The sequence below is a fragment of the Lontra canadensis genome, unplaced genomic scaffold (genome assembly GCF_010015895.1).
Source record: "Lontra canadensis isolate GAN:19392208 unplaced genomic scaffold, GSC_riverotter_1.0 scaffold47, whole genome shotgun sequence".
NCBI lineage: Eukaryota > Metazoa > Chordata > Mammalia > Carnivora > Mustelidae > Lontra > Lontra canadensis.
In genome coordinates this window covers 6,616,084-6,642,623 of record NW_022631041.1, presented here as the reverse complement: position 1 = coordinate 6,642,623, position 26,540 = coordinate 6,616,084, and the positions used below count along the sequence as shown (strand labels likewise).

The 26,540-nt window shown below is 36.8% G+C and overlaps 1 protein-coding gene across 8 annotated transcripts in view; it reads right to left on the bottom strand.

Moving 5' to 3' along the window:
• Window positions 1-26,540, bottom strand: part of UTRN (utrophin) — a 489,639-nt gene that overhangs the window by 40,815 nt on the left and 422,284 nt on the right. For all 8 annotated transcript variants that reach the window (XM_032873101.1, XM_032873103.1, XM_032873100.1 and 5 more), the window contains 6 exons: window positions 25,265-25,339; window positions 18,497-18,698; window positions 12,519-12,604; window positions 8,365-8,522; window positions 6,492-6,658; window positions 5,476-5,587 (listed from right to left, as the gene is read on the bottom strand). In XM_032873101.1, the coding sequence (XP_032728992.1) occupies window positions 5,476-5,587; window positions 6,492-6,658; window positions 8,365-8,522; window positions 12,519-12,604; window positions 18,497-18,698; window positions 25,265-25,339 (800 nt within the window). The remainder of the gene's footprint in view (window positions 1-5,475; window positions 5,588-6,491; window positions 6,659-8,364; window positions 8,523-12,518; window positions 12,605-18,496; window positions 18,699-25,264; window positions 25,340-26,540) is intronic.

Below are 26,540 nucleotides of genomic sequence, written 5' to 3'. Positions count from 1 at the left end.
CATACTGATGGTCTTCTAAGTGCCACCTCACTTCAAAACCTTTCATAGTTGGAACACTGAAAAAATACAATAAAATTAAAACAAAAACAAAAACAAAAAAACCAAACCTTTTATGTTCCACATTAGCTACATAATGGGGTATGTCCAAACCTCGGACCTCATCAACACTCAAAACATTATTTGGTTCCAAATTTCTAACCTGGAAAAGAAGTCCTGAGCCTTGCCCTTACTTCTTTAATATGAACAAGCCTTTTCTTACCCCCATGATCTTAATCACTAGCCCTTCAACCCCTTTAGGGATTTTTTTCAGTATGGGGACAGCCCAAAGCAGCCCCAGTATCATTAACACCTTTGTATCATTCATTCCTGTGGCCTTCAACTTTATCTACCGTCTCTTAATTCCACAGTGACTGAGTAATAATGCAGTCAGTGCAGATCCTTGCCAATTAACCTCAGCTGCACTCCTGTTGCAATGTAGCAATCAATTTATTCATCTCTTGTCGACTCACGCTTGCCCCCAGTAGCAATTCCAAACATTTTCCATTCTCCCTAATATTTAACCCTATCTAGCTCTCTCTCACTAGCAACAATGGCATAAACTCTTATAAATTATATATGAAACTCACCATCCTTTCTCTTGAGTTTAAAGGGCTATCTTTTACACAAATGATGAATTACTGAATGCTACATCTGAAACTGATGAGATATGTTGACTAATTGAACATTAAAAAAAGGAGCTTTTTTTTCTTAAAGGGACTATCTTTTTTATATAGCTTAACATCCAAAAATGTGTCTAATGTGAATTAAATTTTGGTTATTTGCAGCAGAGAATATAGACACTGTTTCAAAAAGATAAAATTAGGGTCATTTTCATTGTGAAATTAAATGATCACAAACTTTTATTCCAGAAAAATGAAAATGAAAATCTTCACATCTTTAATTTAAAATGTCAGTATTTTTAAAATAAATAATAAACTGAATTCATACATGCAGGGTACAGGTAATAAGATTTGTTGTTGTCTGATTTGTTGTTGACTATTATCTTGATCCATAAACTTAGTCATTTAAAAAAAATACATAGTCTTAAATTTCTCTACATAGAGGCCTTTGCTTTCCTTCATTATATTTTCACTGTAACTCTAGTCCCCAGCAAAATGCCTATATAATTGGATACCCAACAAACATAACACTCCAGCAAGCATACAGGATACAGTTTGTTAATGTGCCAAATTATGTATAATTCCCTAAGGGAGTAGAATCACTAAATCCAGGCCACCAACTTTGAACAAATAACCTTTTTCTAAGATTTAGTTTCCTCTTTAAAATGAGAATGAATTAGATGATTTCTTAGATCTTTCCAGCTTTAATATTCTATAATTAGTATTTATAATGTCAGATATGAACTCATTTAGCTTTTATGAGCCAGCTTTAACTAAGCATAGTAAGAAAAAAGGAGTGAAAAAGAGAGTGGAGGGGGAAAACACATGGAAAACAACAGAAGATATTACACAGAGTCGAGTACTAATTGGTGAAACAGAGGCTACTGATAGAGCCCACAGGATGAGGCATTCTGGGAGGGGAAGCTGGAGGACGTTGGGGAAATTTTATACACACTGTAAATTTTACACACACATACACTGAGCTGGTTTTGTGAAGGAATGGGACTTGGAGGGATGGAGAGAGAGAGTAGAGACAGAGATATAACGTAATCTGTGTCATGCTGTTGTTTTAGATGAACTCTTACTGAGCCTAATCATTGTCCTTAAACTCCTTAAATGTACAAAGTTGGGTTATAGAATGGTGGAAGAAAATATGAGTTTAAAAAAGTCATTTTCGAGAGAAGAAGAATTCTACTTCACTTCTGTGTATGAGTGTTTTACTGTCAATTTCATAAAATGTCTTTATAAATTACGATAGAGAATTCACACACCATTAGTCCACTTACATCTGAAGACAAACATTGTCACAGCCAGCTGATATGTTTGAAGAAATATTTCTGGAGCTTTGAGGGTTTAAAATAAGACTTCAGAAAACCTTTAACAATAGAAACATTGAGATTCAGGAAGAAGGAACTTGAAGGGGAAAGAAATGAAGTCAGGAATGTAACTAGAGCACCAGCCCCACTGGAGATGCTCTATGAGAAATGCCAACATCAAGATCTGCACGGAACAGTCTGATCCATTTAAATGCAAGTGGTGCTTATTATCATTGCACTGAAAAACTCACGTTCGAGTTCCTTTTCCAAGGCAGACATCAAATGAGTTTACGGAATGTTGGGTAAAAGACAGAAGAAGTGTAAGAAAGGCTTACTTAAAAGAGGAGGGCAAAGATCCAAAAAATGCAGATGAAAAGAAAGAAAATTGGACAACCATTAATGTATTAATTCATTACTGTTCAATTCAAGAGTATACCGTTCAAAAATTTAATTTACATATATTTCTTGTTACTTTTTCAAAAGCTGTGGGGTCAAATGCAGAAAATAACCTGTCCTAAGATGGTTTATGAGGAGGTTGTTAATTAAGATCACTATATAAATTCCAGAAAGGGGCAATGGACCCCCCCAAAGCACACCTATGAAAAGGAAGCCATCCCTTCCAATATAGGAGAATCCATGATCTCGGGCATGACAACAATGAGTTCACAAAAATCTACATAACAAGAAGAGCTTTGGGTAACCTGCAGATGTCATTTTAAAATGAAAGTTTTTATGCATCAGTGAAATGCATAGGTGTATCAGTGACTTGCAAGCATTCCCAAATGGCCAATGACTACTGTTGAAGAGATGCGGATTTCAAATTGTGGGGTATTTTGCAAAATCATTAGGAATTGTATTTAAGACCAAGACAAATAGTAATTTTATACATCTTTAAACATGTCATCATTTTCATTCATGTATGAAATCTTTAAACTATATTTAGTTTGACATTTTTCCCATTTTGTGACATTTTTAGAATCAGTTTCCTAAATGCCTACTTCTACTCATGCAAATATTAACACTATACTTCTCCCCAGTTTCTTATAATGGCCAGCAGCGTTCTGCACAATCTGATACCGCCTTTCTCTTTCCTCATCTCCTACCAGTCTCCCTTTTGTGGATAGAGAAATTCACCCATTTCTTTCTGTTCCCCTACCATTCCCACCTCTTTCTTTCCCATCTGCATGGATGTGAGACCTGCGCAGCTGCAGGGATCCCACACTCGCAAGCTCCCTAAGTTTGGCTTAATGCACTGCTGTTGTCATCTTAGAAGTTATAAGACATTTCGAACAAGGAGTCCCACCTCTTCATGATACTCTGGGTACTTCAAATGACAGAGCTGGTGCTACTTACTGCCCTCTCCTTGTGGAACAGGCTTCATTTTTTTATGTGCTCCAACCACACCAACCTCTTCCCCATCTCCAGACGTCTGTGTCTACTCTTCCTTCTCTGAAATATGTTTCTACTAGTTCTTCACACACCTGCTTCTTTCTCATCCTTCAATCTCAACTCAAATGTTAACTTCTTTGGCCGACTTTTCCCTGATTTCTTTATCTACAGTTCTTCCTCTAATCTTCTATCTTATTACCCACTTATTTCTAAAAGGCACCTACTATAATCTGTAATGATCTCATTTATTTGTTTCCTTGTTCCTTGTCACACATTCCCTCCTCCTAAATGGAAAGTAGCAGGAGAGACAGTAATCTTGTCTATCCTGGTAGTACACTGATGAATTAGAGCTGAGAACAGTGTCTAACACAAGGTAAGTGCTCAATATATATTTGTTGAGTGAATAAATATGTTAATCAGAGTAATAAATGGTGCTTCATAAATTTTCTCGGAGGATCTTTTCCTCATTAAAGTTATTATGCACTACAGGCATTCATCTATCATAATTCCTCAGCATTTTCTAGAGATTTCCTCTTTCAATATATGGGGTACCTATTTAGTTAAGACACCCAAGACTGTGAGATTTATATGTATGTGTCTTATAAAAATTGCTGTTTTTCTGTCAATTTATAATCCAAAAAGTAACTCAATTGCCTAAACCTAAAGAAAATGTACAGCTCTATGAATAAATTTTGGTTCACTATTTGGAAGGAGCTAAAAGTAGCTCTAGACAGCAAATGAAGATAACTTCAGAAAAAATAGCTTTAAATCAAAGGAACAATAAGAATGAGTATCCAATGCAGTGAAGCTATAATAAAATGGGGATATTAATCAAATGTGGTAATAATGTAAAGTGGTATAAACATCTTTTGGAAATAAGTTGACCTGAAGAATTTGGGCCATAAAAATACTCAGATTCATTGACCAAGGTCATTTACTTCCAGTGTTTTAGTCTATGGAAATGTAATTTATGCAGTATGGAGAAAGACCTATTTTCACAAAAATGAGTATTGTTTATAATACCAGAAAATTTTTTTTAAATTTTATTTTTTATAAACATATATTTTTATCCCCAGGGGTACAGGCCTGTGAATCGCCAGGTTTACACACTTCATAGCACATACCCTCCCCAATGTCCATAACGCCACACCCCCAACCCCCCTCCCCCCATCAACCCTCAGTTTGTTTTATGAGATTAAGAGTCACTTATGGTTTGTCTTATAATACCAGAAAATTTAAAATAAATATAAGTATTCAGATAAATTTGAGGGAGTGGCAAGATAAATTTAATTCACTCAATTAAATATTCTGTAACTAGGAAAATTACAAGGTGTGACAATGGGGAGAGCATTTACTATACCACATGTTCAGTGATTAGAGCAGGATCAAAATAACATAAATATAAGAATAAATCTAATCTGAACAAAATCAGAGATTTGATTTATTTTAATTGGATTCAGAAGCTAGATTTATGAATTTTTTACTTTCTCTGTTTTCTTTTTTGCTAATTTAAATATATTTAATTATGAAAATATATTTTAAATGTGTCTAAAAGAGATATGATTTCTTACACATAGTATCATTTTCAAAGCAGGCCAGTATGAGCTTTTGTAGAGAGTTTGCTACTAAGAAAGTTAAGTTTAAAATCAAAACACAGAAGTAAACAAAATGTAATCCATAAATTTTTCTGAAAAAAGTATAATGTTAATGAATTCAACATAGATGTATTTGTTTAAAAGAAAACAAAAACACACCAAAAAATTCAGTTAAGCCATCTAAAAGTGATTTTTCCATAAAAAGTAGTAAAATAATAAAAATAATAAATAATAAATAAAATAATAAAAATAATTTTTTGACTTCTGTTAATTCAAAAACTATATGCCATTTAAAAAACAAACAAGAAGGGTGCCTTGGTGGCTCAGTTGGTTAAGCAAACAACTCTTGATTTTGGCTCAGGTCATGTTCTCAGGGTCATGAGATAGAGCCCAGAGTCAGGCTCCCCACTGGGCATGGAGCCCGCTTAAAATTCTCCTTCTCCCTCTGTTCCCTTCCTCCCAAACAAACAAATAAAAACAAGCAAGCAAACAAACAAGAAGTGGCCCACTACTCACAGGTATACAATATTCCACCATTGGGTAATGTAATTTGTGACCTTTTGCTGTTCGACCCGAAAAAAAGCAACTCTGGCAGACATCATAGTTAAAATGCTTTAGGCTTCTATACCTAGAGAGAAAAAAAGAAAATTGATTAGCTTGCATGCCTATTATTTAGTCCAAATCATTCATTTGTGGTAAGGAATGCCATTCATCCAAATCATGATGGAAATAAAAGGTAGACTTGGCCACAAAATGTGGAATTTTCTTAGTATCTTAGCTCCAAATGAAGGCCAAGAGAATCTTGGATTTCACAAGGGAAATTAATGAATCCACCTCCCAAGTGGAAAAAAAAAAATTGGAGTTCAAGTCTCTAAAGCATGTTCCCATCGATTACAATATTGTGAGAAGACAAATATCCACATAAAAAGATTTTCTGTAATGTGTGAAAGGGAATGCAAATGGCCAAGAAGGAGAGTCGTGTTTATTAGCTTGACACATCAAATTTTTAAGAAGCAATTATACCACCAATAAGAAATGAATTTCAAAATTCCTTGATATAAAGCTTCCTCTAGTGAGGGGAACAGCAGGGTTAATCAACTTAACAACAATCGTGGGCAGAAGTAGCACAAAGTGATCAGGTTACTTCTCACTAATTAAATGTCTCTTTCTGTTTACTAAGTTTGACCCCAGAGGCCTTGCAACATCACCCAATTCCATCAGGGCCATATATGTATAATGAGTCAATTATCATGCATGAACATTTCTGGGATCTATGTAAATAGAAATTCAGAAAAATCTCTGCTTCTGGAGCAGAGTGGTATAAATAACAATAGTAGAATAAAATAAGCTTCATGGAGTAGCTATAAGAAGGAATGTCATTTTCAGACAGATGGAGTATGTTAAGCATCCCATTTATGGGGGACACAAACCCCCAGTGAAAATCAGGGGGAAGGGATGATGGATATACGTTGAAATTGCAACAACAGAACAGAAAACAGTCTCCTGCCACCACTGGCAACAGATCATCTCACCTGAACCCAACAATGGGACATTCCTTACAGATGTTACATTTAGCCTGGTGCTTTGCAGTCTCGGCCGCTGCCACTCGATGTAAAACAGGCAGCCAAACCATGGACTGTGGTTCCAGACGCATCCAGTCTATAAACTCCTTCACACTTATCTCTGGCTTATTGTTATTCTGGTAAAGAAACACATGTATTCAAAGTGAAGAAAAGCTCTTCATTTAAATTGCAGCAGGTGTTGCTTTATAACCTTCTGAAAATCTCTACAAAGTGAAAGTTCTAGAACTCTTTCCAGGTGAGTTAAAAATCACAAAATATTTAAGGTTCTTCATGGCGAGAAAATTTTAGAATTTAAAATTAGAAAAAGCAGAAATTATCCTATAGGAAGAAGAAAAAAATTCCAATACCTTAACAGACTCAGATTAAAAAAAAAAACAAAAACATAAAACCCAAACCGTATGATTCTAGGTACTATTCTCACATAAATATTTTAAGCCTATAAAACTCATTCACCTAAGACAGTATAAATTTGAGAAAGTAAAGACTCACTGGTAACTTCCCAAACTTGAAGGTCATGATAGTTGCTAAATAAAAACTGTTACTTCTGTGTCCTGCTCCACCTGTTACAACATCACACTGGGAATAAATTACTGTGAGTATACTTGGCAACATTTCCAAATTTATTGTGATTAATTGCATTAAATGTCTTAGTCTCTCTTTAGAACCTAATACTGACTAATTTTCACATGTACAAAGTTAAATTTGTAACAACATCCTTCTCCCACTTTTGTCAAGGTCACCCTATGAGCCAGTACATGGGAGAATCATATTTAGAATGCTCATTTGGTACTTTTTTTGTATTTCTAAAACACGTAAAAGGGCCATTACAAAATGTAATAACTCATAACATCAATTCTCCTTAAAGAGATGGCATGAGCATTTTTTTTTTTTCCTCAGCAATAATAAATCACTGAAAATGCTCTGGCAAAATATCTGTAGCCCTTTCCTTTATGCATAACGTGTAACGCCAGCAGTAACTTTTCTGGAACGTTTTTATATACAGCAAGCATTAAAAAGAATTTTGGGGTTTGTACAGAAGAAACAACACTAATAAATTGATTAGGTGACTCCATATGTAGTTACACTTTCGTGAGCATCACAGGAAGACAGAGGAGCTTCAGGAGAAGACAGACAGTGGGAGCACACAACCTCACCTGAAGAGCTCAGAGAAGGATTTTCAGAGAATGTGAGATTTAAGCAAAGATCAAAAGAAAGAATAAGGATCAGCAATGAGAATAGAGCTTGTAGGTAAAGGGTAGGAAAGACTATTCTAAACAGAGGGCACATGCCCAAAGGGGCTGGGGCAGGAATGAAGGAAGGCAAACTGCAGCTGGAAAGCAAACAGCAAAGGTGGCCAAACCACAGGAATGAAAAAGCGCATTTCAGAGATGTGGGGTTTTCATGAGAGACTGTGGACTCTGGAAACAAACTGAGGGTTTTGGAGGGGAGGGGGGCAAGGGGATGGGGGGAGCCCGGTGATGGGCATTAAGGAGGGTACGTGTTGCATGGAGCACTGGGTGTTATACACAAACAATGAATCATGGAACATTACATCAAAAACTAATGATGTACTGTATGGTGGCTAACATAACAGAATAAAAAAAATAAATAAGATGTGGGGTTTTATCCACTGACAAGTAGTTAAGTCTCCTTGAGGAGGCTGCTGTTCCTTGAACCAAATGTGCTTGAAGAAATAAAACAAAAATGTATTGGAATGGTACCCAAAGTCTCCTACCATTTGGTTCCCCATTCCAATTCTCGGAACATCCTCCACACCACTCCTGACATGATGTTCTACGAGTCAGCGATCCTTCGCGTTTACCTGTTGGAAGCAGCTGCGAACACTGGGTTCGATATTACTACCCCCGAATGCTGCTACTTCCCCCAGCTGCCGGGGAATCTGGATGGCATCATGAAGTAACAGGCCAAGCTGCCTCTGGTCACACATTTCTGTGGGCCCTGCCACTTCCTTAAAGAGATCTACAAGGAGGAGAACCACAAGGTTAATTTCCATCTGCTGAGACAATGCTTTTATGTAAACCACACCCTTGGTTTTGTCAGGTGAATGATGTAGACAAAAAAAAAATCATGTGGACATGAATCACATTAGTTATCTAGGGAGAAATTTCATGTCAAAATGATCCAGTTTCTTATAGAAATGAATACTTTTTGGAAAGGAATTTCTAAGTTCTAATAAATTAAAAAATCACACAAATTTTCAATGCTTTTCATGTGAAGCTTTATAAGAACAGAACAAAGGGGAGTAAATATTTATTTGATCTTGAAAACCATTTTCAAACAATATCTGGTAAATGGATATCAGATCAAAGTTTATAATTTTGTTTTTTTTTTTAAGATTTTATTTATTTATTTGACAGAGAAAGATCGCAAGTGGGCAGAGAGGCAGGCAGAGAGAGAGAGAGGGAAGCAGGCTCCCCGCTGAGCAGATAGCCCAATGCGGGGCTCAATCCCAGGACCCCAGGATCACGACCCGAGCCAAAGGCAGAGGCTTAACCCACTGAGCCACCCAGGCACCCCTCATTTTGGTTTATTTTTAAGGAAAATAATGCTACATCTAATAGTGCCAAGAGTGAATTTTCAAACAACTGAACCAAGCTCAGTGATAGTGACATAGTAATTATAACGAAATGTAACTTTAACTATAAGCATACATAGAAGAAGCAAATCCAAGTTAGATAAATTTAATTTTCATGATCATTTGTTCACTTAGATTTGGTTAGAGTTCCATTTGTTTCTTTTTCTTTTTTTTCTTCCCTTTTAAAAAATGTGAATACAGGTGACACAATGTTACATTAGTTGCAGGTGTACAGCATAGTGACTCAACATTTCTATACATTGTGCTATGCTCACCACAAGTATAGTTAGCCATCTGTCACCATACAATGCTGTTACAATACGACTGACTACATAAGCTCTGCTGTACCTTGTATTACTGATTTATTCATTCCATAACCAGAAACCTGCATTTCCCCTCTCCCCTTCACTCATTTTGCTCATGTCCTTACCCCTCTTCCCTTTGTTAAAAATAACACTATCGAAGCCGCAGAATATTTATCCAGGACTCTTAGGATGCTCATTCTAAACCCATTCCTAGGAAGTAACCTCTTAGGTAATAATGCTTTACACAGAAAAGTACACATTTCAGTGACATCAATCATGCCAAACTTTCCTCTTTTGAGGAAGCCAACTATACTACTAATCCACAGTTAAGGTAAAACTACACGCAAAACACAAAAGAAAACATTCCTTAACACTTTGACATACTTCCGGATTCTGACAAAAGTTCATATTTTCATATAATAGAAACAAAAAGGTCTATCAGGAGGTAGGGACAGGTCACAATCTAAAACTCAAGTTCTAACAAATTGGCACAGAAGAAAGACAAACGGCCATTCTAAAGGATCTTTGTCAATGAGGAAGAAAGCCACTCGGCTATAGGCAAGAAGGTCCAGGGGTTGTTAGAACCTAATGGAGGGATATTCTCAAGAAGGCACGAAGAGTGAGGGAGATGTCCCCAGGGTGAAGACATGGACATTAGCCATTGCAAAATCAATGTGCAGATGGTACCAGCTGACCCAGAATGGCACTTCTGACACTGAGTTTGGAGTGCAAATTGTCTTCAGTATTAATCTAACAAAGGAAATAATAATGAGGAAGTGTTCTGATATCACTGGGGAAATCAAAACTAAAATCAGAGTTGCTAAGGACCTCACAATAAGAAATAAAACCAAACCCCAGAACATTTCCAGAGTCGCAACATTCGCAGGAAAGATTTAAAGATTTTAACCCAAGAGATGTCTTATTTAACTAAGTACTAAAATGGCATACTTCATGGATTAAGGTAAATACCAGAAATTTTTATTGCAGGGCCTCAACTTTCTTTGCCACCACCTAAAAGTTTAATGTGAAACAATACAGAGGACTAAATTTGATGACATTTGTAGAAAGAATTTCCACTGTATGATGGGTGTGTATCAGTACGCTGAAATAATGTTCCTCATCTGAAAGATTATACATTTCAGAAAAAGGTTTGAAGGTATGTGTACAGATAAAAGAAATCTTTATATAATGTATTGTGTAGAATCTAGTTTTTGCCCTTTATCTACAGTCACTGTGTTGTAACTCTTTCTTTTGTTCTCAGGTTACTCTCTGATAATCGGCTTGTAAAGAAAGGGAGGAGGAATCATTGACCTAGGAAAGCAGATCATGCTTACATTTTAAGATTCATGATAAACCATGAGATTGAATTCACATTTGTTTCAGAATAAGATGAGCACCGTGATATAACTGTTACTTTTAAGGAACCCTTAATTCTTCCAGGAGCACACAAAAACCCCAAACTATAAATAATTTTTTAAAAAGTCCTTTTCTTATAGTGCTACAGCGATGTTTTCATTAACATTTTCCTCCCCGACACACTATAAAAAATAAACTTTTTAGCTTTGGAAAGGATTATCTTTCAACAATTACAATGCTGAAGATGATTAAAGTTTTGGATAAATAAAGGACCACCAAACGAAAGCCTTCTACAAAGCTTTTTTTTTTTTTTTTTCCTGCGTGATTTACTAGGTTCTGACTCCCTCAAGGTACCTCACCTCCTGATCTTACCACAATCAGCTTTTTTTTTTCACACAAATCCCATATTTCTTTGCACTGACATCCTTGTCAAACCATTTAAGAAAAATAAGCCATCACTATCTAGACCTGAAATTCACAGGCAAATCACCTCACAGACATCCCAGAAAACAAAAGGTTTTGAAAAAACATGTGTATGTTCACAGAAGATGCAAAACTTAACCTAGTTTATAGGACCTGTGATCAAACATCGTCTTATTTTGGGTTACCTCAACTTTCATGAAATATCCCTCCAGAATGTATGAATAGATTCAGTGAAGAATCATCAGGGATATGCATGGCAGATGAAGTCACCCACACTTTATGGACAAAATTAAATCAGAAAAACTTTCCAGTAGTTAAGAGTTTGGAGCCACACCAGCAAGTGTTACCATTGATTGAAGAGCTGTGATTTTTAGGTACTTTTCCCTTATTATCTCTATTTGCTTTCAAAGCAAGGACTGTTAGTGTCATTCTTCAGTTGAAGGAAATCCATTTCATTTCAGCTTTCTGAAATGTGAAATGGGAGTCACATCACCTCTTAGCTGGCGGTCTTCTGTGGGATCAGGTAACCAGCACAAAGTCAGTCCCTCAGCCACTAAGTGGCAAAGCTGAGACTTGAAGACAGGTATCCTTGGCTCCCAAGCCCATCCCTTTCAAAGTGCCAACACGCCTGCTCCTCATTAACTGACAGCTAAAAGGATACCACGGATTTATTTGGTGAATAAAAACAAATTTTTAAATTTTCTCACTTGACAAAATATAATTATTTGCCAATGTCTGTTAGAGTTCTAGTCCCATCTAGTTTTTTTTTTTTTTTGGGGGGGGGGTTGTTTTTGTTTTCGTTTTTGTTTTTAGAAGTACACAAGGTTCCAGCATAAAGAATAGTATGAAGGTTCTAGTCCATCTTAATTTTTTTTTCAAGCACTGGAAGTACAGAGAGACAGAAACTTTGGCTTTACATTCAGAACAATCCATGATCTAAGTCTACCCTCATAATTTATTGTGTCTGCAGCCACTGACTAGATTTTTAATCCATCTCAGAATTCATTTTTTTTCAGCTGGAAAACAGAAGTCACAATGCCTACATTCTGAGGTGATTCTTCTAAGGCTCGAATGAGATACAAGTGCAGTTGGTTCAAACTCCAACAAGCACCTCACCTCATTTCACACAAATCCGTGTCACTTCTCACTGACACCCTTTGTCTAGCCTGGGACGTGTGTAGTAAGGGGCAAAAAGAATGGAAACTGTTATTACAAGCAAATCATATAAAGGAAGCCTCCAATCAATTGTTATTATTATTACTAAAAACACTACTGCACAGGAAAGGTCTTACATACATCTGTATTTTTCTTCTAAGAGACCTTTGGAGAGAGACATCAATCCAATCTTCAGACTCTGCACTCTTATTTTTCCAGTTCGACCCCTGTAATTATAAGAATCCCAATGTGTTAGATGCACTTAAAGCTGTATACAGGACACTAATGATCTCTGAATACCTATTTTCTTCAGGTAAACTATTAGAAAATGATTGCATCTTAAAGAGGCAACTTTTCTATTCCCTTTTAAAAATTAATTTTAAACTCATACCATAATTTCATGACATGGTTTAACAGCATGCTTGACCCAGAGTATATAGCCCAAAGTCACTTACATGGAACACAGGAACTAGGAAGAACAAGTAAAAGTGAAAGTAAAATGATAATTACAAAGCTAAAAAGATATTTTTAGAAATAGTATGAATTAAAATCTGTTAATGATTACAATGCAAGATTTAAAATGTATAGCTAAGGTATAATATGTATGTTGCTTAATATAGCAAGAAATGTATAATAAAATCAAATGTACAAAAACTAGAAAATCAAGTATACCAAGGGGTAATAACTTGCTAGATATTTAAAAACCTGTTGTCTTCATTGATTTTGGTTTCTGTCAATTCAGTTTTTTTAAATTATTACTGTAATTATAATGGTCGATGATCCTAAAAAGACAGGTATGACATCCCTATTTGGAGAAGTCTCAAATTATAATTAAATACAAAATGTATTAATTAGTCAACACTAGGAAATAGCTTTGTACTATGCCAATAAGAAACTGTAAGTTGACTAGAAGAAAATTTTTAACTTTAAAAGCATAGAGCTGTCTTTATTCTTGTCATTTATCAAAGAGTTTCTGAGTTGCCTACCAAATGTACCAATGTAATAGAGCCTGGGGCTGAAGAATGGGAAATGCAGAAATGACAAAAATGGGTAACATGATCCTTGCTATGGAATAACACACAATCCAGAAAAAAAGTCTTTATCATCTTTATTATTTCATATTCAGGATTTGCTTTCAGTTTTGGTTTTTAACATTAATTTTTCTCAAGCTATGTTTTTAATACACAAGTACGGTATACTCAATACCTATTAACTAAATGTCTATGTAACTTTATCATTATATACAATTTAGTAGTTCATGCTATCTAAAAAACAGATAAATATCATTTAATTTTAATTTTAGGTGGTCTTATTGTCAAACTGTGTTTAAATCTTGTTCTTATTGATATTCCTACATGAATACTAATTGATACCTTCTATTCTCAAATTATAAATACTCAGGTAAGTTTCTGTGTATATACCATGACATATAAAGTATAAGCAAAAAAGAAAAACATGCTGAGAGATCAGTGAAATGTATTTTCAAAACAGTCCCTCAATAGTCTAGAGTTTATTATAACCTATATTAAATCATATACAATAAACTTACTAAAAACCTTTCATAGGCATGTGTACAACATTCAGAAGTGACCTATGGAATAACTAATACTTAAATTTTCAAACAGATATAACCATTATAAGCAGAAATCTAAGTTAACGTACTCATTCCAGTTTCTTGCCATTATAGAAATACTTCTAAATTAACCTTATACCAAGCCATGTTATAAATTGTGTTTCTAGTTCACATTTTTTTTAGGTGTTTCCTAATTAACACTCCAAAATACACTACATCTGTTTTCTTCCCTCCAAAAATTTGGAAATTTTATTCTCTGGATAATCAGACAATAGATCTGCAGAGGAAAAAGGCTGGTGAGTACACCAGGACATGAATGTGGCCAAGGACAAAGGAATCCCTTAAGAGAATAAAGATCAAAATGCTGTGTATTAGAGAATGACCTCCAGACTACAGTGATGACACAAGAAAGGAACGTCATCAGGAAGGCTACTGAAAATGTCAGTCATCCATTCAACACACCATTTAATAGTTATGAAGATTTCCTGTGATCTCAGTGTTGTTCTGTGTACCATGAGGCCCAGCAGAAAAGTTTAAGACATAATTCCCACCCATGATAAGGTCACATACAGCTAGAGAAGAGAGACAAGAAAACAGTGGGAAATACACAAGAAAATAGGAGAGCAACCTTTGTGCATGGAAATAAGTACAAGAAAGTTGTGGCTGACTTGTTATTTAAGACTGACAATTAGTCTGAGTAGTTATTAGTCTCATAACATTTGATAGAGAAGATAAGACTCAAATCAGACACTGAAGGTATGACAGGCTGGACTGTCCCTAGGAGAATGTAGATTATCACAGGAAAAGCCTAGGCAAGGGGACAGAAGCAGGAGTGGGAACACCAAAGACACGATGCATTCAGGTGCAGGAAAGGCTTGCATCAAGGCTAAACAGTTGATAAAGTTGTCCAAGTTATATCATCTGGGCCCGGATGATAGGACTTTAATGTTAAATAAGATATCTAGATTTGAAAAAGAAGAGGGAGGTAAAGAAATTTATTAGTGAGTGACATAACCCAATATTTAAGTATTTGGTTCCCTGGTAGTCTTCATAAGTAACTCCTGATATTAGTTTAACTGGAAAGATATGTATCTTATAAAATTATATCCATCTTGGCACAGTGGAAAAATGACTTAACACTGCAGCAAATGAGGTTAATATTTTCTGGAGGGACAAAAATATTTAAATCAAGTGTCCCAGACTATTGCTTTAAATCATGATTTAAACATTTTTTATTTCTATTAAATTTAGAAGGAAGATCGTGGAGTTAAGACTTTTTAACCTGGAAAGATGAAGACTGAGTAAGGCTGTGAACTCATAAATGGAATAAATTTTATCTTTACAGTTTAGAAAGTTCTTTCTACATATATTAGCTCATTTGCCCTTCACAAATATCTTATGTATGGTAAGCAGAGCAGATATTTTTATCTCAATTTTTCAGATGAGAAATTGAGATGCCAAAAGTTGAGCGGCTGCCAAGGTACAAAGCAACCAGAACCAAACATTTGGATTCTCATCATTCATAACAGAAGAAAATAGATTTTTTTTGGCAAAAACCCAAAATATTAAGAGTTGGATACATGTTAAAACTTGAAAAACAAATAGTAAATTTAATATAACTTATAAAGTACTCTTTTTCTTAGATATGGCAATATAGTAGAAATAAACAAGTGATTATCAAAAAACCTGGGTATTAATTCCCTATCTACCACTAATATGCAATAGGTGGCTATGGATAAATTCTTTTATCTCCCTGGGTCAATTAATTGATCAGTAAAACAAAGAGGCCAGAGTAAAATGAAGAGGGAAGAATGGACAATGGAAGGTCCTCAAAGTCCTTTTCCTTCTAGAATTCTATGATCTCACATGTGTGAATCACTCATTAATTCAAGAGCTGCTTGAATATACTTCAAGAGCTGAAAACACCCGCTTTGGCTATATCATATTACATAAAGTAAGGCAGTCAGAAATATATGGTTAATGAGCAAATATCAAAATAGCTGAATGAATGGAAACGTTAGATCATGGTTCTCATTTCCAAGGTTCAGAGACTTCTTAGGGTCCAAAAATGTTCTAGTGCATTGGATCATGTAGCTTATAGTTCCATCAGATTCTTAAAGAAAACTAAAAACTTAAAAAGAGTTAATAACTCTTGTTTACATTAGTGGATAAATTACAGTTGTTAGAGAAATTTGGGCAATGAACTCTGGCCACCTGAGACTGCCATTGTATGATTAATTGTGTTTTTTTAGGTTAATTCATGAAATTCCTCTCTAAGATAGAAAACTAGACTGAATGTTTACACCATTCTGGCCCAGCATGGTCTTCACTGTATTTCTTTGGCATGGAAGGGAAATAAATCCTGAAAGCTTTTATTCCTTTAAAATGGAAAATTTCAAGAAACTCTTTTTCTAAATAAGAAACAGTACCTTAGTGTAGCATTTCCCATGTGTTCACATTTGATGATGGAAAGTGGAAATATGCCAACATTTGATTCCCTAGAATATGAATCACAACATTTCACATTCTGCTTCCTTCACAACGAAGTGGCACTATTCCCTTCGGCTGTCCAGTGAAAACAGCAGATGTAGGTGTTACATGTTATGAGTTAGATCTTCCTAAAATTCATGTGTTAAAGTTTTAACCACTTAGTACTTCAGAATGTGACTGTGTTTGAAGATTGGGTCTTTAGAGAGGTAATTAACATAAAACGAGGGCATAGGGTGGGTCCCAATCCAATAGGACTGATGTTTTTATAAGATTAGGACACAAACACACACAGAAGAAAGACCATGTGAAGACACAGGAGAAGACAGCCACCTATAAGCCAAGGAGCGAGGCCTCAGAAGAAACCAACCCTGTTGACATGTTGATCTGAGACTTCTAGTGTCCAGAACTGTAAGAAAATAAATTTCTGTTTTTTAAACTACCTAGTTTGTGGTACTCTGGTATGGCAGCCCTAGCAAACTAATGTAGTGTATTAGAACGAGAGGAGGATGATTTAACCCCTCTCCAGTTCTTCCTGAAATTATTACTCAAAATATGTGTCTCTACCATACCCCTGTGGTGTTTATCAAAGTTCTCAGCTAAGTATTCTAGGAATTCAGCATTCTTTTTGGGTCCTCAAATTAAGTTATAGGCTTTGAAGTTAAAATACCCAACTGACCAGATATTTTGGTGAATTTACTATATGGAAAATGTCTCTTTTGCGGGTTTAAAAAAATTGAAGATCAACTAAATAGTGAATAGTGAATTAATGCTAACAGTCATATTTTACCCTTTTACCTTAAAAAAGAACAAAATGAAATTTATTAAAAGATGCTACATAAGGATATTGTAAATCCCACAGTCATTATTATTACTGATGTTTGTGCCACTTGTTTTTTAGTGAGTTTCTTAATAGTCCTCAAGCATAAAATGGCTATTTAATTATTTTAAAAAAAAGTTTTGTTGTGATATTTGTGACTATTGAAAGATAACAAATTTTTCTAATCAAAAAAACAAAATTTTAATTAAAGCACCCCTAAAGCTATTGTTGTCACCATTTACTTCTTATGCGAAATCAATCCACTAGCTAAACACATGTACATTTATAAACTATCATCTATCTTCTTCCTCTCTAAATCAAATAAAGCAATGACAAATACAAATTTTCATTCAGCTAATTAACGGAAAATAAGTTTAAGGTTCTGAGAGAAAAATCAACAGTTCTCATTTTCTTCTTTCATCTTTGCATACTTTAACCCCCTACCAGAAGAATGAATAATTCCTAATGTTTTGGAAATGTCAGCCCACAGCAGGTCTTTCTAGAATTGATTATTTCACAAATGCACTGTCATATTCAAAACAGCCAAATTAATGGCGAATGAGTTATGCTGGAAGTTGAGAGAGCTCTTCACGCTACAGTGAGCATCTAATTAAATTACAGATATGATAGTGTCCTATAGCATAAATTATTTAAAACAGCACATATACACAATACCACCATTATAATAAAGCTAATACCGAACGACAAATTAAATCCCTTTAATTGCCTTTCAAATTGCTCTTAAGTTGTCATACAAAAATTGCAGTGTGGATTATTACGAGCCAGTCAATGATTGTTAACTCCTAACAACAAAAATAAGACTTTGCCTTTCAAAAGAAGAAAGGAGGAAATAGGACTTCTTTATATTGGGCTTCCCCTAGCCAATGTGACACTATAAATCCGACAGCATTTATAAACTGAAGCATTATCTTGAAATAATAGGTAGATATTCTTTTTTGTTATATTGTTGGTAGAGAGTTCAAATTTTGGACAGTCCTTCCTTTCAGCAATTAACCAGGGGTGAGGAAAAAGGGACTTCTGTATATAAGCATCAAAGGTGTGGACGGAATTCAGGGAACGTAACGGTGTTTGAATGGAGTAGGTTATGAGATATTTGTCCATGAGGAAAAGTACTTTGAAAGCACTTCTTAAAAAACTCATTTCAAAATTTAGACATTTGGCCTTACCAATACATTTCATTCAATGACTACATTTTAAGGAGAAACAAGGCAAACTTACGTGTCATATACATTGAGCAACCAGTTGAGACACATATCCACACAGAGCGGAACGTTGACCAGATCCTTGTGCATTTGTTCAAGGCCGTCGTAGGTTGTCGTCAGACAGTTGATGACATCTGGAACGCTAAGCAGCTGATCATTTTGGTTCAGTTTATGCTGCTTGAAAACTTCATTTGTTGTGTTCAGTTCTAAGAGATCCACTAATCAGGTGAGAGAAAGGAATACACATAATCATTAGATTACATAACGACGCTGAAACAAAAACATTTCTCATCTTAAAAGTATTTGGCTTGATTCTCCAGCTTAAGAATCTATCCTTTCCAGCCAATTTCAATGTTTAAAGAAATAAATAGCATTTCCATTCTTACATGTCTAAACTCTTATCCATAATCTCTTTATTTTTGTGCTTTTGAATCTAAACTCTGTTACTTTCCAATCTGATCCCATTTTTTTGCTCTTTGGACTATCAGTTCTTCCTACTTTCCTTTTCAGGCGTTCCTCTCTTCAGTCTCTTTCTACTTTTAAATATAGGAAGGCATAAATAAACCTAGTCCACATAGTAGAACATCTAAAATATGGCACCGCTCTTCTAACTTCTGAGAACAGCCTGCTCACCTCCTCCCAGTCTCCCTTTACACCACAGCCAAACCAATCATTCTGTTTCTCAACATGTACATCAGGACATACAAAATTCACTGAAAATGTGCAGTTGAAAAAATGGGTTCTGTCAAAGAAAAAGTAGTTCTCTACTGCCTGCTGAACAAACCCGATCTAGAATGCCCTCCCAATCTGGCCCTAACATGGTTTGCTTCCCATGATGCTTTGGCACAGAGGCCATTTTAGCTACGTGGGATTTGCAGAGGTCCACAGTACAGGCCCACATGCACGGGCCTTCATGTATCTGCTCCCACTTTTATGCTTCATGGTCAGAACGTCTACAGTGCGACTGGCCCTATGCTAGATGCTAGAGCAGGGTGGGCACAGAAGGATAAGCTGGGACCCCTGATCTCAAAGACGGCCAGTCAGAGAAGGAGGGTGAGCATACTGATAACTTTACCAAAAGGAGTGAAAATGCAATAAGAATAAATAGATTTCTATAAGAGCTATAACCACAGGGGAGTAGAAGGAGTTTAGAAAGGGTTTCCTAGGCAGGTAGGATTTGAAATGGGCCTTAAAGACTAGAAGACACAAGAGACCATGTAAAGCTAGGAAAAAAATTCTAGGAAGATAGAACTGCTTGGAAAAAGACAAGAATTCAAGAAGTCTACAGGGTTCTCAAATATGACAAGGGCAGTACGGATGGTCCTTGGCTTACACAGGGGTGGCACTGGTTACGGTGAGGCAGACACTTGGTTCTCAGGGACAGGCATACGTTGCCCTAGGGGAGATCCTTAAGGGCCAGGAGGAAGAGTTGAGACAAAACAACAACAACAACAACAAAAAAAAAACCCTCACATAAACTTTCTTTTTAATCAACTTTGAGTCATTCATTAGCTAATTGAAAACAGGGCACCAGTAGATTATCAAATTACCATGTGTCTATACATTTATTGAGTATAGAAATGACTCTTATAAACCCTTATCTAAAAGATAGGGGTTTGGAAAATTATAGAACCTGTATGAATTTAAGGTCTGCTCACTGAAATTCCTGCTTCATAAAATGCTTTCCTTATCTCCCTATTTAACTTTTAAAAAAGAGATGTAGTTATTTTTTATTTTAGAGAGAGAGAGGGAGAGCACAAGCAGGGGAGAGGCAGAGGAAGAGAGAGAATCCTCTTCGAGAACCCCCACTGATCACACACTTGGGGCTGGATCCCAGAACCCTGAGATCATGACCTGAGCCAAAATCAAGAGTCAGACACTCAACCGACTGAGCCACCCAGATGCCCCACCATATTTAACTTTTTAACATTAAAAGAAATAAGCTCAGGGGAACTTTTTATTTTAATATAACCAACTATTTCCTCCTTGTCTCATGTAAAACTATCTCCTCAAAAAATATAATGACATATTTTGACAGTTAAATAAAATGAATGAATAGCTTCCTTTGTATTTATCTATTTTTAACCACTGAATAAGCACTAGTTTTGAATTTTTTAAAGACATTCATGAAATGTGTCCACTCTTGCTGCTTAAATACCATAGGATGATTTATTTTTTTCAAGTTACTTATAATAGAAAAGAACTGCTTTAAAATTATACAGAATAAAATTATTTCCAGAACAACTCAACACAGAAGACTTTATTTAAAAAAGAGAAAGAGACAAATAGAAAACACAAGTCTGGATAACAAGTCAATCCCTTTCCTTCTGATGTCAAAGTCATCATTGGTAAAATTTGAGCTAATTGCAAAAATAACTCGTGTAAGCTTCACAGGAGTGAGAGACAGTATCAGAAAAAAAAAAATTAAGAACCATCTGGAATCTTCAATATCATTTGTACCCTACTTCTTGGCACTGTACGCTGTTTTCAATTATAAACTTCCAGAGGGCAGGAGGAAAATTCAAACTCCTCCCTCACGGTGCTTGACAAAGAGAAGTGCTTCATGATGGTGGCAACAGAACTATAATTCCACACAGACACAAAGAAACATATTCAAATACTGCCAAAATGCTCTAAGTTTTCTGAATTCCAACACTAATTACGCCAGCAACTCAGAGCTGCTATTGTATCCACACATGGCAGAAAGTGACAACAGACCAAATTCCAAAAAGACCATTTCCTGGATCACGCTGCCCTTGCATTTCTTCTAGAACAGCCTCCTCTGTGATACACTGTGTGGCTGTGACAGTAATTTGTCACATCCCACAGACACTCATGTCTTTAATTTTTAGTGATTTACTTTGACACTTCGCCTTTCCTGCAAAGTGTCACATTTAGGTTCCTTTAAAAAACTGACTACATTTAAATCACAGAAAATTATGATTTTCTCTTTTCAAAGGGAGACAAATGACAGCTCAGTCATGTGGCAAATGAAACAAACAGCAGAATCATTTTCTAACCAACGTTCAGGCTTTTTCTTCAATCCCACATATGAGGCACAGGGGATCGAATGGAAGTGGGTCATTATTCTCCCGTTCTGCAAAACCACAGTTTAGCACCTGACCTTGGGCTTCTGTAACTCCTAGGTTCTTGAACTGTTTGACCATTCCTTCTGAACACCTCTCCTACCTCCTCTTCTCCCGACACCTCAGAAATAAGCTCAAGGTCTTGCATCTATGCCCCTTCCCTCTGTGAACCTGATCCCCTCACTGTCAATACTTCAGGCCTCCCTTCTCTCTGGATGGCTCCCAATTCTGTTTTCTCATGCCCGTCTTCTGCCTGACACCTGACCCACATCCCTGCTGTTCTGTTCCCAAATAGAACTCTCCAATTCTGTTTCAGGGACCTTCACCTTAATATATTCCAAATAAAGGTCTTCTTATGTTGCAATCCAGTCATGGTCTTATCACCTTCTATGGACCAGGAGTCTGCAAATCCTGAAATGTGCTAACACTGTCCTCCTTCCACTTTCTGTCAGTTGTCCACTAGCAAATACCCCACACCCCCAGTCATCAGTTCTTCCTCCTCCTTACAAATCCATACCCTCTTCTCCCCTGTGAACACCACCCGTCAGCTTAGCCCCCATGATCTTTTACGTGAACCATGTACTTGTCCCTGTTCACTGGGTCCTTCCTTCTGCCTTAGAGATCATCTAAAGCATACATTTGGGAGCGCCTGGGTGGCTCAGTGGGTTAAAGCCTTTGCCTTCAGCTCAGGTCATGATCCCAGGGTCCTGGGATTGAGTCCCGCATTGCATCGTGCTCTCTGCTCAGCAGGGAGCCTGCTTCCCCCTCTCTCTGCCTGCCTCTCTCCCTGCTTGTGAACTATGCCTGTCAAATAAATAAATAAAATCCTTAAAGCATACATTTGCATTGGGGACTATCTCCTAACTCCCACAAAACAGAAAGTGGTGCTATAGCACCCCACTCCATAAAAAACAAGCACAAACTTAAATGCAATATTTTGAGAGCCTGAGGAATAACAACAACAAAAATGAAAAGAATGAGAAAAGGTTTCATGAAAAAAAAAAATGACCTTCCAAGTGGATCTAAACTGATTTTAAGGACTTTTCTGAATACTGGACAAATAGCTCATAACCTACTCCAATCAGACTCCATTATGTTCCCTGAATTCCATCCACACCTTTGATACTCAGGTACAGAAGTCCCTTTCTCCTCACCCCTGGTTAAGAGCCATGTGCCTAAATCCTGTGTGACTTTTAACGCCTGGCTTAAGTGCTTCCTACTCAAGGAAGCTTGCCTTGTTCTTCATGGCAAAGACCATTCCATTCTGAGAGCAAGAGGAATCTGCTGAAAGCACGTGTCCATGTGTAACATGCTATCTCCGAACGTAGGTTCCACCGAGTGTGGGAACTAAGTCTCTTTACATGGTCTTATCTCCTGCACAATCGTGGAGCCCAATAAATGAATGAACAGTCACAAAGCAGGGACAGCACACCCTCTGCTTAAGACCTTATGCTGGGGGTGGGGAGGGGGTTACACACAATGAGACGACCCCTGACCTGAGCCGTTCACAGTGGAGGCGGGAGCTCCTGACATTATCTATTACACAAAGGCAAGCATATGGTGCGTAGGTGAGAAACGGTCATTACAGGCAATCATAAAGTTCTGGAAAAACTGGAGGCAGGTGGTTTTAGCTTGTAAATGTTTCCAAAAGAAGTAAATTTTTAACAGTGTCTGGGAGGAGGAAAGGGTTATAGACCTTTGCAGAGGAAGGGTCAGGGCATTTCAAGTAAACAGAAAAGACAGGAGGAGGAGGGACAGTTTAATCATGAGCAGGTCAGTTGACAAGTGGTGCAGAGGCCCGGGCTGATGAGCAGTAGGGGCAGGGCAGTGGGGAAAGTGAAGCCAGGTGGCTCCAAACATTTACAATCCAAAGCAACCCAGGGCTTTCCTTAGTATGCATTTCCACATGTAGCTTGGAAGGGGGAGGCATTCCTCCTCTGCTCCTCTCAGGTTTGAAGGAATGAGCTGAAGGAGGGAGTTTTTTTCTTGAGAATTCTGAAGAACCAGCAGAGGAAAACACCAAATGTATTCATATGTTTATCCAACCACAAGTACTACTGAGAACTTGGACCACGTTCATTGTGACAAAAAAGCAGTCTTTGGTCCATGGCGATTTTGTGGCTGAGTCATTTGTCCTCATTTTATAGCTCATCAACCCTGAGAAGACCTTCCAGATCCGTCAGCTGGATACAGGACACACAGCTGAGCCTCTTTCAAAACTGCTGTCACCCCGGACTCACTGAGCTACTGAACATCCCTTTTGTGTGCTCCCCATTCACTTCCCATTCCCTTCCGGCTCAACATACACATCACTGGCCAGGCTGTGTTGGCTTTACTTGTCTGTACTGGTAATTCTGCACTGGGGCGCTCTGTGGGTTGTGGCATCAAAAGCATTTCATTTTTTTTCTTTCATCTGTAAATCTTCAGGTGTTTTTGGTTTTTTTTTTAGCCCTGAAGACTTCTCTTCCACACATAACTTAAGTTCTTCTTATCTTAAAGCTTCCATGGTTGTGGGTTTTTTTCTGAATGGTTCTACAGTTCTCTTCTAACGTAACCAGCTCAAAATGTAATTCAAATTTCTACTGACTTTTAAGAGATTTTTAACCTTAATAGATCATTTTTCAAAGAGTAATATTCAAACCTTCACTGAACTGCCTAGATATATAACAGTTGTTAACAAAAGGTAGCAACAAGAATACTTGGAATTATTCAGATTACCAGGCCATAAAAAGAGATGGGCGGATGTCAGTTTCCATATTAACGATCTGACAAGGCCTACATGTTCTTTGAATAGACTCAATCATTAAAACTATGACCACAAAGAGAATTCAGAGAGATTCCATTTATGCTTTATTATTACAAGTATTCCCACTTCTAATTCAAGTTAGGTTGTTTGGGCTTGTGTGCCGGGGAAGGAACACCTCTTTGGTAAAATGGTTATCACAGAACATGACTCTGAGCAAACTCTCTGCAGGAAAAATCATGTTGATAAGACCAAACATTTCAGGCGCCCAGGTGGCTGGGTTGGTTAAGCCACTGCCTTCGGCTCGGGTCGTGATCCTGAAGTCCTGGGATCGAGTCCCTAGGGAGTCTGCTTCTCCCTCTGACCTTCTCCCCTCTCATGCTCTCTCTCACTTTCTCTCTCAAATAAAAAAATAAAATCTAAAAAAAAAAAGAAAAAAAAAAGACCAAACATCTCAAGACATATTTAAATAAATACAGAGCCTTTTATCTAATTTTCTAGAAGGCAGTTCAAATTTGAATCAGGAATATTATTCTTTTAGTATTGCTTTATTACGTGATTGCATTGAATCAAACTGTTTGGAATCCTAAACTTCCAAGTGAATACAAAGTACGATGAAGAAAATGATCTACTACTTTGATTTCCTGATTTAATCCCTTTAAATTGGGTGCCAGCATAATTTTTGAAAAAGCTTTTTATGTTACTCCTGTATTTTGGCTAATTTTATTCTCCAACTGAGAATGGCATATGTTCATTTGTTTTACTACTGCATGCATGCTGATGGGGCAAATAATAGAGCATTTATAGAAACATGGCCAATTCCTTGAGTGAGATACACTGAAAATGAGATTAACACTACAAACACATCACCCTCTTTATTTACCTCTGCCTCAAAAAAGAAAAAAAAAGAAGCAATCCAAAGAACAGATTGATTAACTTTGGTAGAATAACTCACAACACAGTGCTTTTTGTAGTCTTCGGATTTTGATGGCTGTGCGGTAGGCAGAGAAACGTACATTATTCAGGTCAGCTGAAATGGAAAAGGGAACACATTCAAAAGCATGCTTATTATTTAACTTCTATTTAATGGCAAGAACATGTTTGTTTACTTCAGATGATGGAAAAGCATTATGCCTGTTCTTACTAAAAAGTCTTCTCTCAAAATCCACAGCATTTATTTAAGAGAATAATGAAATGTTCATTAGCACCATAGTGAGATACATTCCAAAGTGGTGGTTCACAGCTTTCAAGAGGGCCTTATCCAATAGGAAAAGGAGGGAAATGAGGAAAAGGAAACATGGCCTGTTAACTTCTGAAGGTTTAATAAATCCATCACTTTGCAGGCACAGGGTCCCTCCCTCTCCGCTGCTGGGAGGGACTCTCCTCCCAGGGAATCTTCCCCCAAGGACAATTAGTTTTCTGTCAATGAGGCTGTCCTTCTCATTACTCATAAAAGCTAGTCTTATTTCTTCCATCCCGATCTATTTGCTTCTTTCGCTCTTTTACAGATATGGTTAAAGTTATCCCAAAATCTATATTCAGATCTTTAGAAACAAGGGGGTTAAATGTAGTTAATAATACTGTATTGCATATTGAAAGTTGCTAAAGGAGTAGATCTTAAAAGTACCACAAGAATAAAAATGTTGTTAAGGATGTGAGGTGATAGATGTTAAGTAGACTTAAGATGGACAGTTTCATAATACAGTCAAATATTGAACCATTATATTATATGCCTATAATAACTAATATAATCTTATATGCCAATTATATTTCAGTTTAAAAAAAAACACTTTGGTATCAAAAGTGTTTTGATACCAAAAAAGATTTGGTATCAAGTTCAAAGAAAGACATTGTAATATCTTTCTCTGTGTCCTAAAGACAGAGTGTCTGTATTAGAGACTCTTTGAACTGGAAGCAAACTCAGAAATCATCCAAGTTTGTACCCTCACCTTACAAATGAAAGAAACCCCTGGCTTTTCTCTCACTTGTTCACCCTTTGTAGCCTACCCTCACCCATTCAAATGAAAGCTGAAGAGATAGATGCCTGACCTTTAAAGAGATCAAGCGGAGTGCTCCCTTTCTGCTGGAGTGGGAGTGGGTGTGAGAGCCTTCAGGGGCTGCTCTCCCCTCCAACAGTGCCTTATCTACCCAAAGAAAAAACTGTCAAAACCGCTGGACCAACCTAAAGGAAGCAGGCTAGGTCAACAGTTCAAAGTCATAGTCTACCAGAA